At 37.7% G+C, this 18,212-nt stretch overlaps 1 protein-coding gene across 2 annotated transcripts; it reads right to left on the reverse strand.

Annotated features, from left to right (window-relative positions):
• Nucleotides 1-1,431: 1,431 nt before the first annotated feature.
• LOC102690414 (lactose-binding lectin l-2-like) lies at nt 1,432-18,153 on the reverse strand. Of its 2 annotated transcripts, none has more exons than XM_015354307.2 (10): nt 18,051-18,153; nt 16,747-16,820; nt 12,099-12,171; nt 11,362-11,460; nt 10,778-10,891; nt 10,209-10,279; nt 9,436-9,563; nt 6,797-6,922; nt 4,954-5,059; nt 1,432-2,138 (listed from the first exon to the last, which is right to left on the reverse strand). In XM_015354307.2, the coding sequence occupies exons 5-10, from the start codon at nt 10,783-10,785 to the stop codon at nt 2,071-2,073; spliced, it is 507 nt and encodes a 168-aa protein (XP_015209793.1). In that variant the 5' UTR covers nt 10,786-10,891; nt 11,362-11,460; nt 12,099-12,171; nt 16,747-16,820; nt 18,051-18,153; the 3' UTR covers nt 1,432-2,070. The 2 variants fall into 2 exon arrangements, with proteins under 2 accessions (XP_015209793.1, XP_015209794.1); XM_015354308.2 differs by having other exon boundaries at nt 11,362-11,516.
• Between the last annotated feature and the right edge of the window lie 59 nt (nt 18,154-18,212).

Genomic DNA, 18,212 nt, shown 5'->3' on the forward strand with positions numbered 1-18,212 from the left:
AGAATTAACAGCATCAGTGAGATTTTTGGTGTAACTGAAACCAGAAACATGGCCAGCAGACAGTTCAGTTAAAACTGATAATAGGGTATAGCTTGGCTTTAAAGTTTGAGTTTACAGCACATGGCAAAGAGTATTTCTAGATCTCTATCCATCCATCAATTTTCAAACAGCTTAAACCAAATAAGGGTCACAGGCGATATGAAGGTTGTCCAGGAAACAATGGGCACAAGACATTATACACCCTAGTCTATCGCAGGGGACACACACCAGGGCCAATAGTCCCAGGGCCCCAGGGCCAGAATTGGACCCAGGACTCCAGATTTGTGAGTCTGCAATGATAACCACTGCGCCACTGTGCTGCCCTTGCTGGATGTCAATATCATATTTAAATACAAGTAAGATAAGTTTTCATATAAAACATACTGGTTTTAAAATTACATCATTATATTTTCAATATACAGTATGTATTAGTAGCACAGGATATGTTCTGTCCATCAGGTATATGTCACGATATTAGTTTCCCCTCCTTAAGGGTGCTCCAGCCCTTTCACTAAAGACTTTATTCTATGCACCTGTTCCCTATTCCCAGCCCACCTTAAAAGCCAGGCGCTGACGTTCATCCGGGCTCTGCTCTGATTTCCATATCGTGCGAGTCCGGGACCTGGAAGCGCCTGGTCCCGTTAAGGTTTTAATCTCGGTTCCCGTTCCTGTTCCCCGTCCGCCGGTTCCGACCCGGCCTTCGTGGTTTTTTCATTCTTGCTCTGATGGATCTCCTGGTTTTGGACTTACCCTTGCGTTTTGGATTTTCCCTAAGGACTACTCTCGGATTGTTCGCCTCGGCCACACCTCCCCAGTGCACCAGCGCACCTTGGACATGCCCCCCTGTCTTCAGCCCCGTTTTCCTGCATGACGTTTCCCTAGTGTTTCCCCCACTCCATCGGACTGTGTCGTCCGCATAGGGTCCGGAAAGAACTGTTCGTTACAGTATACAGTAGTTTTTAACAAAGAAACGCTTGGAGAGTGCAGCTTTAGGCCATCTCACAACAAGCAGTCCCAAGGAAGAGTGCTGTACAGTATGTTTTTTCAAGGTACTTTCAGTTTATGTCACAAAAAAATGAAAGATCTTTTTTCAGATGCTTAGTATTGTACTATTGTGCACCTACAGTGACGCCTTATTTTCTGGCAGTTATGCAGTACATATGACATTTCTTTCTCTTTTCTGCAGTGCATTTGTGCCACGCTGGTTCCTAATGGTGTAGGGCTTTTGTGAATTTACTGGGACAATTTATTAATTGTAGCAGTAATCATGATGTGAGTCGTTATGGCTATTAGAAAATGAATCAATCAGTGACGCACACACAGATTCAATACACGAGATACGTTTATTAATACATAAATTGTGCATATAAAACTGTGTCTGCCTGGATACAGATGGGAGATCTTACTGTGAGGATTATCAGCCGGAGATGTAACAGTACAGGTGAGGAAAACACTAGAAGGAATAGTAGGAGATTATGATGTTGTAAGCATTTCTGTCCTCTAAGGTCTCCTCATATGAGATGAAGAGATGACGTGTGTAATGTGAGAAGTGAAGGACATTTGAGCTCACTTGTCCTGTGTTTTGTTCCTTGTTCTCATTGTTTCTGTCTGCAAACCTGTTAATTTAAAGTGTAAGAATGTATATTTGGTTTGCTGTGACTACTCACTACCTGGACTGCATTGTCAAATCTTCTGATACTTTCTGTGTTATTTTCCCCTGCATTTGCCCCTTTAATTCAAACAGAACCTGAGTTACCTAGTTTTTAATTATTTCTGTAGGTGAGGTATAGTAATGAATTAGAGGAAGAGAAGAATTTTTGTTATGATGCATCCCCTGCTACCTGTGAGTTTGTTCCACAATATATGTGAACTCAAACACAGACTCAATAAAAGACTTGGAATGCAGTAACGATTTATTAAAGAAAAACAAACATCAGATTCTAAAAAAAAAAAGGAAGTAGACTTCAGGGTATGAAATAAATTTCCAACTGAATCCTTCCTGATATTCTGCAACAAAGAACCAAATTCTGCCTAAGGTGTCCGGGCACAAATGTAAGGATATTGATTGTTGCAAGAGATGTCATTCCAGCCTTCTTGATCTGAAAGACAAGAGGGAGAGACAGGAGCTGAGAATTTGTCAGGATAGTGTACAGTTGGCATGCTCAGGCTAGATGGCAGTTCTTGCCTGAACTGCCTTTCCGGGTAAACTTTGTGTACATTCCTGCCTCCAGAAAAGAATTAGTCTGGTGAAAAAGGTAGAGAGAAGCAGGAGAGATGTATGGAATACTGAAGGATTCCTAAATAGAACTGAAAGTCTGTGTGATGTGAAACCCTGTATAAGAAGCTGAAGGATCCTGTGTCTAAGTGTGAAGTCTGTGTGACATAATTCTTAAGTTAGGTGAGCTGCTTACCTATCTGGTAAAGTTAGAAAGAAAGATTAAGTAGTCAGGTACCTAGTAACTCAAAGAGGATCTTTGGCTTTTGTTTTGGTTCAGGTTTTGTTTCTCTTTACTGTAAATTAAGAGTACTTGTTTTGTACCTTATGGCTTTATACAGTATGTGTCTATTTTTTGGGTCCTGTCTATGAAAAGATCAATTGCTACAATGGTCCATCCTGGGGTTGTCACAAGAGACACCAGACTATAATAAGTCTTCCCAAGACACAGATCCTCTTCATTTGGTCAACACAATGGAGTAGAGATTTCTGTGGAATCCCTGAAGGTACTGTAGGCCCCAATTCCTAGTGCAAAGTCCATCCATCACTGCAGCCATTAAAACATTAAGTTCATGGTCGGGAATACATATGACCTCTGTCTTAGGTGTCTTTGGTCAGACCATGCCTGCTGCTCACAAGAAAGAAAAATTCTGCTACCAAGCCTCTCCCACAGCCGTCCTTATTAAGTCACTTTTATTTCAACATGAACCTCTCCAAGAACACTTTCCATGTACCTGTCTCTTTTCCTTTCAGGTCGTCCTTTTTGAACTCTTCCCCTTTCGGGACACCAAATGTGATTGTGACAATGCTGAATTATGCAATAGCTCTTCCAACATGCATTTATGTAATAGCCAGTCTAATGTGGGGTGCGAATAAAAAGACATATGTCCACAAAAACATTTCAGAAAATGGCAGATGTTATCTCTGCTTCATTGTAGGATACGGTTTTGAGATCTGTCCTGACTTTCAGCTTGTCCTTCTCACCCCAGATGTTTAAGTGTTTTGCAGTTGTAGTCTCCCTCTTTCTACTGTGACCTTGCATTCTCCGTTACTTGGATAATTTGGCCACTTGACATTTAAACTAAGCTAAAAGGTTTTACTGTTGACCTACTCAGCACCCACTGGGCCTTGACCTTGTGTACAACTAAAAAAAGACTGTTGTACTCCCTTTCAGGGCATAGCATTCTTGGGAACCAGCCTCATCTTCATGTACATACTTGCAATCCTTTTTGGATTTTGGGAAATCTCTGCTGCCATATTGTGGTAAGCCACAACAGGACGCCCGTATCCTCTCAATTCCAGCCTTCTAATCAGTGTTCAAAGAATTTCCACGAGAGTATTCAAGTAGGAAAAGAACTCAAGCAGATATTCTAACCATGCAACTCTGATCTCTGTTTTCTAAGAATTCTAAAGCTCTGCTGCAAAGCAAAAGAGAGTTAATTTTGAGAATTCAGCAGCCTGATTGTACTAAAAAAAGTATTTTTAATAGTAATTTTGGATCAAATCTCTCGCCTATGAAAAGGGGAGAAGAATCTTCCTTTCCATATCCCAGTGGGAACAGCTCATGGAAGACAGAATTCTACAGAATTTTATCTGAAAGCTACTTAAATTACTTCTTCAAAATATACTATATATATAGAATGTATATTCTTTAACTGAGGGCTAGCTTGTCACACATATTTAGTTCAGAAGATTCATGTGCCTCAAGGACATTCATAGAAATATTGCTGTTGATAATATTGCTGTTGATGATCTTACAAGCCTTAATTCCTTTTTCTTCTAGTAGGCCCTAGCACTCATTTGATACAGGACCAGGACACTACAGCTTGAGATGTAACTACAGGCTTTGCTCATGGCACTGCTCAACATCCTACTTATTCTTCTGAGCTCCTGAATGCTGCATCTGTCATGGAATATGGCAGAAGTTACAGATAACTCTTGATTTTCACAGCAAATGCTTACCCGAAGAATGTATATTAAACACTCAAATGAAAATACTTTTTTACAGGTATTCATGAAATGAAAGGTGTGTAATCTGGGTTTACTCACTACAAGTGGGTTAAACTCCCAAAAAATGATTAAATGTACTTACAGTATCCTTGTTGGCTGCTTATGTAGATGTTTTCAAAGTCATATTTAAAACTAAACGTTTGTTAATGTTAACAATATCGCCTAGAATGTGAGAAGAGATCTGTTGTTAAGGCTGGGTAATGAACAGTCTGATACTGTACATGAGCAATGTGCTCATGGTGACATCCAGCTTCTGTCCTGTTACACTCAAGTTAGCCTTTTAAATGGTAGTTAAAGGCTCATCAAAAACTATACAGATCATGTATTCCTTATTAGGTTTTTAGTGAGATATTAATTTTAGACCATTGTACTCAATCATTTGATTTACTTATTTACGTTTTCTTGAGGTGTGTTATAACTCAAGTAATTGTGCTTTAAGTAAGAACGCATAAATTAAGAGTAGATAAATCAAAAACTATTTGTATCATATATGGCAATATAGGCAAGTTCATTACAGTATCAGCAAAATGTTCCAAAGGCTTGCTATCAAGGAATGTGCTGCTTTTCAGCCAATCTTGTTTTCTGAAAATTCAGCTTCTTTGCCATATTAATTTTCACACATGCTATGTTTAGAAAAAGAAGTTAAACAGTCACCTGAAGCAATTATGTAAGGAGACGAATCTTATTACCATAATTAAGGTGTATACAGTTTTCTATTCCAGCGTTGTTGGGCTCGCCAGTATTCCACTTGACCCAGTTCCATTGTGCTCCATCACTCCAGAACCATGTGCCCTCCTGCAGCCCCACACACAGAGGACAAAAATAAGGAAGACAACAAAATGAAGAACTATGTGAAAACCTACACTCTTATTCTATAATGTATGTGACAGATGTTGTGCATTTTTCAACAAAGAGATATTTTGAGTTTCTGACAGGCGTATTTTTTATTTGCAGTCTGTCAGTCATTGCTCTTACACCAAGGGGTTGATCTATCTAACTCACATTTGACACTTGGTGCTGCAATGATGTGCCTATTTACTAAGATAATGATATATAAAAGTGTATAATTTTATATTATGCATGTAAAAACTAAAGTTTTCATACAGATATTTCAAGGTAACAGAGCTGAAGCTGAGCAACAGTCAATGATGTTAAAATGCGATGGAGTCAACACTCCTGAATGGAAAATTCTCTCTTTCTGTATACAGGAGGAAGTCATGGGTAGCGATGAGCCAAACAATTGAGAACAGGTGTGTCATGTTACGTTAATCACATCCAGACAGGGGAAGAGAAGAAATAAAGGGTCTCGGGAAAGGGATGTGGTTAAACAACAGGAAAAAACAATTATATTCGATCAATTTTTATTCAAGTTTGTTTATTCTTTTGAGAGATCTTTAGATTTAATAAGGTGAAACACTTAGCTTGCCACATGAGAGATAGCAATTACTTCATGTTTGTATAGATCTCTAGTATACTCAGGTGGAGGAATTTTTTTATGTTAGAATTATAAAATGTGAGAGAAAGGCAACCTGCCTATTCTTCACTTATTGAAATAAACTGCTTTTATATTGAGAATACAATGGGTCTCTGACAGAGAAATATAGAAGGAGAAAGATAAAGTTGGCAAGTTAGGAGTAAATTAGTCACTTGAGAGATTAACATGTACAGTACCTTTGGTCAAGGCAGTATACAAAACTAAAATCTTACCTGATTTGTGTTAAAAAAATTATTGAGATCTTTTTTTATATCCAGCAAAAATTGTCTTCAAATATGAAACTATACTATACTATAAAAAAAAATTAAAAAAAACAGAGGAACCTGGAAGACTGGTTTAAAACAGAATCATGAAGAAAGCCATCGCTTGCTAAATTGTGCTAGATGGAATCGATGAAAACATATTAAAGCAGAATCCCCAAAAGAAAGGGGAAAATACAGCTGGAATCTTTGGTAGGAGGAAGAGTCGAGGGCTGGAATACACCAGTTGGACACAAGCTGAGGGCATAAATTGGGGAGAGAAACTCAAATGCTAGGAAAAGAATTAACTAAACAGTCCTGGATCTGGTGCAGATCAATTTCATGCTCTCACACTCACAGGGTGGAGTGGGAGTCAGTGACCAGTGGAAGAGATGTAGAATAGAGAAGAGACAGCTGTAGGTGCAGTAGGTTGGATAAGTCAACAAGAAACAGACGGAAGGGGGGGGAAGAGAATGGATCAGGGAAGATGAGAAAGAGAGAAGTAAAGGGGGGTAGAAAAACTGCCACTGTTTAATGATATCAGGAAACCTGAAAGAAAAATGTAATTGGCATGGATAGCCTTGTCTTTAACTTATCTTATGTTCTTATAAAGTGTTGTAAGTATATGGTCGAAAAAAACCGCCCACATTGTTAATGCCATTTTTTAGTATCTTTCAGGGAGTAGCCTGATGGGATTCTTTACTTATACACTATGAATAGAAAGAACATGGAGAACAGAATGATACACTGTGCTGTAGTTCCTGTATCCTTGAGTGTCTCCAGTGAACAATACTATACCTTATAACAGTCGGTACCTCCCAGCCACATAGGAATTTCTTTAGATGAGATTTGCTGCTTCAGAAATTGATGCTCCTCTTCACTGTGCACTGAGGCCAGGTTTCCTCCCTTTGAGATACAGTCCAGCTGGAAAAGATGAAGGAGAATGTGTGTCTGAGAGAGAGACTATGCCTGTCATTTAAATCTACAACAAAAGTTTATTTTTCAGAAGTACTGCTAGTTGGATACTAGCACATTTCTCATTGTATGGCAGGGTCATGTGAATGGGAATGGAGCCCGTGTATCACAACTCCAGTTAACTGGGGGAAAAAGACAGAAAAAGGAGATACTTATTATATGTGTACTTGGTATTTGTGATAATTTCTCTGGAAAGGTATAGAATACCTAGTATGAAAAAAGCATTATAGTTCCTTCTGCCATGAAGGAGTACCAAGAGACCACTAGATTAATGAAGGAAGAATGTAAGCTGACACTAGCCTGGTCCTTCAAAAATCTTGACTTTAAATTTAAAAGATTTAAGAATAGCAACTAACATTTCTCCACTTATTGTTTCTTTTGTTTCTGTTTCATATTTATTTATTCCAATGTATTTATTTTTTGTATTGTTGGTATCCTTTTTTGTAAATTTAGAATCCGTTGTGTGTTTATTACATTTTGGTGCAAAGCTACAAACCATGCTCATAGATATTGATTTGTTATAATACAAGTGGATGTCCAGTCAGATGACAAGCATAATCAAGGAGTCCAAGGTATCTGGCAGATCCCTGCAAAGCTAGCTTATCCTTTATATCTTAAGATAGACCTGCTGCATGGTGAAGAGAAAGCCTTTACAGCTATGTGGATTTCCTAAATAAGGGAATGGAGGGAGTATTTGCGTTACAGCCAGGCGGCCTGGTATAGGGCCCTGAACAATAATAGGTATGGAATGTTGACCGGGAGCAGGGACAGGTGCAGCTTAAGCCTGGACAGTAGGTAGAGCTGAAGAGGTTAAAACCATCTGCATTAGTATAGCAGAAACATGAAAATCCATCATGGCTTCCCTCAGCTCAGCTGTGCTCCTTTCTTCAACTTTCAGGGCTGCCTCATGGCAAGTCAGGATTTGGGAGACTTTGCTGAGCTGAGCCCTGCTGGATTTCTGTCTTCTGGTTCTGACATTCTGTTATTAAGCGGCTGCTGACTACTGTCAGCCATGGTTAAATGACAGGTTTAAATCCAATTGCTATGGCTCTGGATGAAAGTGTACATGTCTGAAGCGGTTAGCGGCAGGCAGGGAAGGATGCCACTGAATAGGTCCTTGCCTCTTGGAAATAGGCAGGTTTAGGGATCCAGGTTCAAGGTCCAGGACCTTGACGTTTTTGTTACGCGTTTTGTGTAATAGACTCAAAGTAGACTTTGTAGAGTATAGCAGATAGACTCAAAGTCAGAGCAGCTCTCTGGGAACGTTTTCAGAACTAAATAGGGAAATCAAATGAAATGGTGAGTGGGACGATTGCCTCCCTGACTGGAAGAGAGCTGGGCGAGCAGACAGGCGGCCTGACCTCATCCTCATGGGCTCAAGGGATATGTGAGTGATTATGGAATTGCTGCAGTTTTCAGTGCCAACTGCAGGCTGAGAGTTGCTCCCAAGGCAGGCAAGAGACTGGTATGGTAACTTAGGAACTGAGAAGTGAAGAACTGAGGGAACTGTCACCACTCATTCACGTTTATGAACAGTTCCAGTTTCATGTACTACATCAATAAGTAATCGCACGACTGCTTCAAGGTCATCCACTTTGAGCAGTTCATGAGGATAAAGTCAGTTTAAGAACCAGACGATTCCTGCCAAAAACTGACACTTTTCCAATCACTGGAAAACAGACAAGGACAGATAGAAAAGGCTACAAGGTGCATTGCTGATTTTTATGTCTATGTGGTACATATGCTATCATTTCTGTCTTGCTGTCCTGGGGCCCTGTGTTCAATTCCCAGGGTTTTTTCTAAGTGGAGTTTGTATGGTCTCCCCTTGTTTGTGTTGGTGTCTTCCGGGTAAACCAGTTTCTTCCTATTACAAAGACATACTGGTAGGTTTACTGAACTCTGGTGTAAGTGTGTGTTTGTGTCTTTCTGTGCACAGAGCCATGTCAGAGCTGAGTTGAATGAGGTCACAGTTCAAATCCAGTCTCTCACTGCTGATACTACATACAGTATTTATGGTTGCTTTTTTATATCATCACACACATCTGTACAACTTTGAGCAACTGTATTTACCTGGATATTTAACCTGCATCTAAATATATCATTTGAAAATACATAATCACTTGTGGGGACGTCTGGCCAAATAGTACACAGTAGTAAGAATGTTACTTTGAAAAAGAAAACTCCCATTATTTTTGCATTTCCTTAATTAAAGCACATTTTACCAACATTTAATTTTTAATTTAAGCTTGAATGATGTATCCTCTCTGTGTCCTCTCTCATCTACATTACTTATACAGCTTTAGGTACCATAATCAAAAATGTATATAAATAGAAATGTTTAGTCTCTGAAAATTATTAAGCTTCATTTATGCAAGTATTCGGAAAAACATGCACTCAATTACGTGGGAGCAGAGAGCTCTATCAATGTATCAAGAAAGTATGCTGACCCCAACCTGACATACCTCAGCATCAACCCATGTCTTTTCTTGTCGAATGTATTGGAAGCAGCGTTTTTCGAAGTTCACCCAGCCTGGAGGACAGAGGACCTGGCACACCACACCCTCTTTATCATTATTTAATCTACCAGAGACTGAAAAACAGAAATACTGTCAAGCAACAGTAACAAAATGGCAGAGTTGAAACAAACTACTGGGATTTAAATACTTTAATTTTAGCCAAAAATAATATGATAGAAAGAGAACCTTTCTTAATGTAAAGGAAATAGAAGCCACTCTTAAGTATAAGAACCATCCTTCATTGAACAGATTTTGTCATCCCTCCAATAAAAATTAAAAACAGCACATTTCAGTCTCAGTGTTTGTAGTGCAAAATGAGATATAGTTTATAAAATATCTAATAGCATAATATCAGATAAATATATGTAGTCAGGACATTATGTGAAGGCATGTTTATGATGAAAAATTAGTTTGACAAGTTGTCATAATTTTTATTTACTAGAGAAGGAGTGTGATCAGCACTCCTAGTTTGTTAACCAATCTAGGAGAAAATCGTTCACGATCAAATCAGAGCTTGCACTTAATGAATGTACAATAGTTTAAGTCTTGAATTTTGTCCATGATCATATATTTACCCATAAAGTATGTTATGAAGTTCTTTTCACTCAAACTGTTGTGATTAGGCTCATGTATGTAACTTGAGAAACAAATCAGAAAATTTCTTGAATGCAATAATATTAATAATTAATTGTGTTTTAAGGCAGTACTGGTCCTCCTACCTGAATCCCCACTGAGCCCGAGGACAATGTAGAGCAGAGCTGATGCAGAAAGACGGATCATGGTGACTCTCCTGCACACAGAACACATACACAAGAAACACTGAGACTTGAGTGTCTTGCATCAGGAGACCAGTTTCAATTAATGATTCTACATTCTTTTGAGCTAAAGCTGTTAAGGCTTATTAGTTGGACAGTGAAGTGAAATAGCTTTTTAAACATTGTTTAAAACAACATTGGTCATTGCAGTAAATTTTGCTTCTTAAAATACATGTTTTTGAGAAAGATATAACTCACAAATTTAGTGAACATCATTTAGTCCTGCAAGTAGTTAGTCATATCCTAGTATGACTAGAAAAACAGGATATAAATATATTTTGTTGCTCTTTATAACTTTATGGAACTTCAGAAATAAGAACTCACAGGTTGCCTTATACTGTGAATTAAGTTACTAATTATTAATGTAAATAGAGCTTGCCAATCTCTCTAGCTACAGCTGTAACAATCCACACAGAGTTAAAAGGAAAACTGTTAAATGGAGAGCAGACAAACAGCAGGTGTATTTCTGTTACCTGTACATAGTGACTCAGTAGTCATCCTTCTGTATGTGATGCTGATTGGTACCCTGAGTCTGCTGCCCAGCTCTTATATACTGTACAATTCAAGGAGGTGGGGTGAAGTAAATGCTGTTGATAGGGAACAAACACAAAACTGACATCCTGATTTCTTATTAATGTGTTCATATATGATCATCTTAAGAAAATATTTGTTTTTTTCTTGGCATTACCCTTTCCCATTGTTCCATAATGATTTAAACTCTGTACATATAAGTGAAGTTAAGGTTACGTTTTTCTAAATGTTAATGTGTTACGCCAAGGCAAACCCAAGTTCTCAGCCCCTGGACACATTTGCACAATGAGCTCAACCCTGCCAGGCACTACATGCACCAGAATCCGCAGGCTGTCCCAACCACCTGCAACCTGATAACATACTGAGCACAGTCTTTAAGTCCCATAACACCATCGCTTGGGCTCGGTTATTGAGCAGCTCTCAGTCTCTCCCTGCCCTGATCTGTGAGTTTTGTATTTCAGTCGTGTCTTTCTTTCTGGCGATCCTGTGCAGTCCAGGTTCTGTTCCCAGTCCAGTTCCTGCTTACCTAGTGGTCTGTGCAGTCTGGTCCTTCTTCCAGATTATCCTGTCAACTCCAGAGCCCCTTTTGGTCCTTGTACACCCTCCTCCCTCTCAATACACCAGCCTGTATCACGCATATGGATCCCTCTATTACTCAAATCGCCTCAAGATCTCTTCCATCTGGCCACAACATTACAATATGATTACCAAATCATAGTGAATCACTTTTTTTAGCATTAAGCATTAAAATGCTTTTCTACAAACTTAAAATGACTTTGTGAATCAAACAGTAAAGCTAAATTCTGCACTAAATGCTCTGAACTTTCACAGGTTTAGAAAGTGTTGGCAGTCAAAGATGACTGAAATGATAGAGGTCTCTAATAAATTTGGGCAATGAATTCCATAAACTTGGTGCTGTACATAAGAATGATCTATCACCCATTGAGTGCCTGATCCCGAGCAGAGAAATAAAGACTGGAAAATGATAGTTGAAGAGACTGTACTCATGCAATAAATTATCTGGAACTAGACTACTCAGAGCCTTATACTGTACATGAACAGGGGAACCTCGATCCTTTCAGGTGGAGCCAATGTAATTTAAAGAAGATGGTTTTTTTTTGTAGTTTTTAGGCATGTATTAGTATTTCAGTATCACAAGCAGAGAAAGGTATTAGAGCAATGTTATGCAGGTGAAAAAAGATACTTATGATGTTCCTAACATGCACTTTAAAAAAAAGATAAATAAAGTGACAAATATCTCACCACGATTTCTGACTTCAACGTTGATGTTGACACCGATGACAATGATGACAGGAATTCAGTCTATGACTGCAACCTGCAACAGGTTAAAGATATTCTGCCTAAAGTGTGAACCACATTCATCCCATGAGTAAGTAAATCAAAGTCAGGAAGGCAATGGTCCAAACAATTAAATCAATTACATCTAATATAATTAATAAAATTAGATTATATATCATTATTATAATTATAATTACAATTATAGAATTACAAGTTAAAGGATTTTAGAAAGGCCAGAAAGGAAGATGCCAGTGGGGCTGAAAATAGTTTTTCAATATTAGAACACAGTGGAAAAGGATGATGTAAATTGTCTCGATGATAAAAATTTAAAACTTCAAGTTGATGAAAGGAAAATGATTAATGTATTAAATTAATACTTCCTTTGGGTGTTTACCAAGGAAGAAATCAACAACATAGCAAATTCTGAAAAGCACAAAAGTACTATACTAGGTCATTTTTGCATAGAGGAAGCAGGTGTTTTAGCACTTAATATATCTCCAGGGCCAGGTGGTATTCTAACCATTGTACTTAAGGAAATAAGAAACAATTAACAGACCTCTACTAGCTGGCTCTTGACATAAACATAGTACTAATCTATAGAGTGGAAAATTGCTAATGTAGTGTTTTACCTACACAAGTATAAGTCCAGTGGACTCGCAGGAATATAAGAATACAGTACTTGGTGTTCTTATTCAGCAGTTTAGTATTATTTACTGTTTCAGAGATAGATTAACTGGCTTTCACCCACCAAGTTTCTCTAAAGACAGTAAAATTGTCTCCAAACCTAAACATTTTACAGGCCTTGGAGCCTTATCAGGAGACAGCAACAGAATGCATATTTTCAAAAGCTAATAAAAAAGTAAAGGTACTTTTCTCAGGGTAAGTAAAGGGGTGAGGCACATTTTCAGTAATTTTCCAGCTTCTAAGACCCCGGCTCTTTGACTAATGTTTTCATACCAAACAAAATATGCTCTTGCAATCTATACATTATTCAATAATCCTTTCCCTTTAGAAGTACTGCAAAGTCCAATTTAACCATCTGACTGTTCTTTTATTCTGAACCCCTTCACAAGGTTATGCAAACATTAAATATACGAAGAGGACAAACATTAAATAGGATTTTCAACACGGATCTAGAAAAGTTAAGTTTTAATTGACTTGTTAATATACTTTAAACAACCAACAGCAATAGTGGACAGAGCATATTTATGGTATATTTATATTTTCAGAAGCCCTTTAATAAAGTTCTTCCTAAAAGATTTATTATTAATGTGCTGGCATTTGAAGTTATGTATGACCTTGAATAAAGAATTGATTACTGGAGGAGAAATCTTGGGTACAGTAGTTTAGCAATTATAGCACTATCCAGATCCCTGTTTTATTTCACTAAATGCATTATCCCAATGACAGTATTCACATCTTATCTGTACACTCTATTGTCTACTTAATCAGTTCTCAATTCAAACACTTGCATTTCCCTGAATTCTGGTTACCTGCAATTTGAGAATTAAATGTTCGTGATTAACTTTATCAAAAGCCTATCGTTACATGTAAATCTAAACCATATAAAATACTCTGTCTCCATTACATTGTATGCTGTTGCTTGCTCAATTAACCCTAATAAGTTGGTTAAGCAAGACATACAGTATCTTTTTAAAATCCTTCATCACTGTATCCAAGGATATATTCCATATAGGCCACCCTCTAGTTTAGTTCTCATAATTGTTTAGCTATTATACTGTAGCTAGCAATTAGCTTACATTTAACAGAAGTTAGACTTTTGGTCTATGACTACTTGATTCAGTTTCCTCATATTTGTTATGGATTTGTACTATAGTAGTCATTCTGATGACAGTCCCCGACCCAGTCCCTGGATACTACACCTGTCTTGAAAGACTGTTGGAAGAGTTGCGTCAATGGCTTCTTAACGACATGCATTTCCTTCAGTAAAGGATCTCTGATTACAGATTCAGGGATTTATGCGCAAAGGAATAAGTGGTCATTATGGTTAACATTGAATTTCAACACAATAATTTGGAAAAACAAATAGAAAGGGCAGCATCTGAAAGTGAACAGTGGTACACATCTGACTACTGTAGTTTTCTTACTCAAAGCACCTAGTACAAGAAAATCTTGGATGGACTGTTTGCAATCTTTTCAATAATCAAGGTAGAAAACAGAGGTGAGAGAACCATTAGGTGACTGTATTCAAAATATAGTATGGATTGCAGCTCATTTTGAAATATATTGTATAGGTAGAGTACAAAGAGGTTTACAATTTCAGTAAAGCAGTGTGTGAAGGAATGAGGAATATGAAACCAATAGAAAATAAATGACAAAAAAATTCAAATATACAAAAGCTTAAAGTACAAAACACATACACAAACACATGAGTACAAACTCATCTCATGAGCAAATTAATCAAACACAGGAAGGAATTGCCCCTGTAGGGATGCAAGGAGTCACAGTACAGTCCAGTGAAGGTTTGAGATGAGTTTGATTGTAATGAGAATGGCCACTTCCAGAGAACACTGAAGGTGAAACACACAAGGTGTATTTCCCACAGTGCCCCAAATTGCATGTTTTACAGAGGTTTTAATAGTCTGAGTCCAGTCATGTTATTACCATGAACGGGGGTTTGAGAGTCCACATTCTACTTATGGTCCAGTGGCTAATCTTGAATATGTTGCCCCGCCTTTCAGCTATTTCTGTGGTGTCATGTACAACAGCAGTCTGTTTCAAAATTCACTAAAGCCAGGTCAGGAGACTAGGTCAAGGACCCCAGGCCAGAGCCAGATATCTAAACCCCAAATGCATAAATAAACCCATTAGGTAGAATATAAGAAAAAATAAAGCACTTTACAGTATAAGGCATTTAAAATAGAACAAGATGCAGACTATAAAATGATTATAAAGAGCTGTAGATGCAGAAGTCAAAAGGTCAAGAGAGATAAAAAAGAATATTCCAAAAGACGGTAAAATAAATAAGAAAAGGTATTCAGTATTAAAGCAGTTAAACATTAGTAAAGGATGAAGTAATGAGTCTCAGCGATAAAAGAAAAAATCCTAAATGGAAATTACTCCCTTATTAAATTAGTATCTCACCAGGTTGTTTACCAAAGAAGAAACAGATAACATGTCTCAGACTGAATAAACACAAAGTCCTATTTTGTCCAGGGCCAAATGGAGTTCTACCAATTGGACCTATGGAAATAAGGCATGTTATTGACAGACCATTAAGAAACCTCTAAATGTTCTGTGTAGAGAAAAAGACTGATGACGTTTGTAAGGACTGAAAAATGTAGTGTCCATCCATAAAAAGGATGTCAAAACTAAACCAAGTCATTACAAGCCAAAAAGTCTTACTCCTATTACATTTAAGGTTGTAGAAGTAATTTGAAATAAACACAATTATGATCATCTCTATGGCAATAATCTAACAAATTAAGATAGTCATCAATGACCACTGACAAAATCAGCTCACAAGGGACTTCTTCAGAATGTACACTGAGAACGGGGGCACTTTTTGCACAATAGGTTGTTTGGAAGTTTGGAACAATCTGCCCAGGCATGCTGTCAAAACCAACTCCCTGGTTATTTCATGAAACAGCTGTATGAGGCCCTTGAATTAATAAACTACAGAAGCCAAACAATCCAAATGGACTGAATGGCTTCCTTTCTCTTGGTAACCTTCTTAAGAAATTGTTTGAATTTAGATTTATGTTTTTTAAACACTGCTTAATAACAAAACAAAGCTAGGATTTTGTATTTAATCCTGTACAAAATATTAAAGATAAGATAAGATCACTTTATTAGCCATATACAATTTCTTGCATTAGGAATTTGTCTTTTCACATACCCCAAATTGCTCTCCATGAGACACACAGACAGGGAGAGAAGCTTAGGGTCAGAGCGCAGGGTCAGTCATTGTACAGCACCCCTGGAGCAGCTGGGGTTAAGGGCCTTGCTCAGGGGCCCAACAGAGTAGGATTCCTCTGCCAGCCATGGGATTTGAACCAGCAACCTTCCAGCAACAGGCACAGATCGTTAGCCAAAGTGCCACCTTTCCGCCCATAATAATTAAATAATAATAATTAAAATGTTATTTTATACAGTATATCCATAATTTAAAATAAAAAGCTCTGGGAAGGAAACAGCACAACTTGTCAGATTATGTACAGCTCTTTCTAGAAAATAGGAAAGAAAAGATTATCAATTTAGTTGGAATTTAACAAAATTTCAGTTAACTGTATATATGCATACCCAATTAAATAGTTATATTTATGTATAAAGACTAATGATAAGGTCAACAAAGAACCCAATCTTCCTATTTTACAATAATACCTATTCAATAATACCAAATACCTGACAAATTCCTAATGCAGGAAATTGTATATGACTAATAAAATGATCTTACTGTTACCAAACATTGACCTCTTAATTTAAGTAAACAAGACATTTTAACCTGCCAGGAGTAATGTAACCATTGTCAACTACATCCTTTCAGATTAATTTTGTGCCAAGAGTGAAACCAGCTCTGAAGTGAGATTTTTCAGTGTGACCCCATTCTAGACCTGTATGTGGTAGACATCAGTACAATACACAAACTCACCAACTTTCCTGTTGATAATGTTTACTGAGCAAATGGAGGTCAGGAACAGAATCCACAGATTTCCTCTTATCCTTCTGTGTAAGTATAAGAAAGAGTAAGGGTAAGAAAAACTCACTTTAACAACGCTGAAACAAAATGGAGACACCCAGACAGAAACAATTATATCATTTTCTTAGGCGACTCAAAGGATAAAGTCTCCCATTTGGAAATCAGGTTGGGTTCTGGAGTCTATATATCACTTGTTCCACTTTAAGTGTGTCAGTTGGCTGTGACCAAAACCTCCAAAGAGGGAACAAATGATTCAGTAATTCTGGGAATGGGTGGGCTCAGAGATAGCTTTGTATTCTGCATCTTACCAACCAACAGCACCTCCAGTGGACTCCTCTACTGCTGGATACCCGTGACCTTGCAGCATTATTAAGGAGAGCTGCATCACATGAGCATATTGTTAAATGATTTAAAGTTGATCAACAATCGGCAAAGTCAAAATAGGGTATATACTCCAAATACAACCTACAAAAATGTATAATATCAACTTGAAACTTGAAAAAAAACTATGAATTTGTCTGTGAATGTATCAGAGACAGTATCAACAGTTCATCCTAACCTAAGGGATACTGTACTGTAAGTTCAAATGAGCCAGGACACAGTCAAAACATCCACACCACAGAATTTATCTGTAAAATTAGGAATTTCTTTTTAAATATTTTCTATACCATTTTTCTGATGTTGGAATATTTTTTTTTTATTTTGTCAGCAGATCTCAGCTAACCAAGGGCTTCAACACAGTATGATCAATATGATTAATCTGTCACTTAAATTCTTCACCTTTGCTTTTCTTATAGAGTTTTATAGAGTGAGAAGAATGAGAGAGTAACAGTAACTTCACTTTCCAGCACTCACAAAATATTTAAATTCCCCCAGAACAAGGGACTTAACGTTTGATGTGGTGGTTTAGGTGGTGGTAGATGAGAATTTGAATCAGGAATCCAGTCCCTTAGTCTACACTTACACTGGTACTGAATTCAGCAGAAGTGTGTGCTGACAGGCCTGACAGAGTGAATTTGAATAAATCAGAGTGACAGATTCCTGAGATAATCATTGACTGAGGGGCTGTAACCATAAGTGGTCCTGTGTGTGCTGTAGATTTCGCCACTTATGAAGGGTCAAATCATTATGAACACCTGCAGTGTGGAAGACATAGAAAGCTCCTTAATTTAGAGTTGTTCTGTATTGCCCGTTATTATTACAATACATTAGTCCTTTTGTTAAAACGTTTTGAGAATTAGATTTGGTGCTTCTACCTGTCTGCCAAGCTAGAAGAAATGGTAAACTAATAATTGCACAGAAAACTTAATGAAATCATGTAAACAGGAAAACAAATCGAAACGTTGTGGACACGGAAAGGCTGAATTGAAATTCCGCTGCTGAGGCTCAATCTGAAGCGCCCTGTCTCCTGGCAACAA

The sequence above is a fragment of the Lepisosteus oculatus genome, chromosome 6 (genome assembly GCF_040954835.1).
Source record: "Lepisosteus oculatus isolate fLepOcu1 chromosome 6, fLepOcu1.hap2, whole genome shotgun sequence".
In the NCBI taxonomy this organism is placed as follows: Eukaryota; Metazoa; Chordata; class Actinopteri; order Semionotiformes; family Lepisosteidae; genus Lepisosteus; species Lepisosteus oculatus.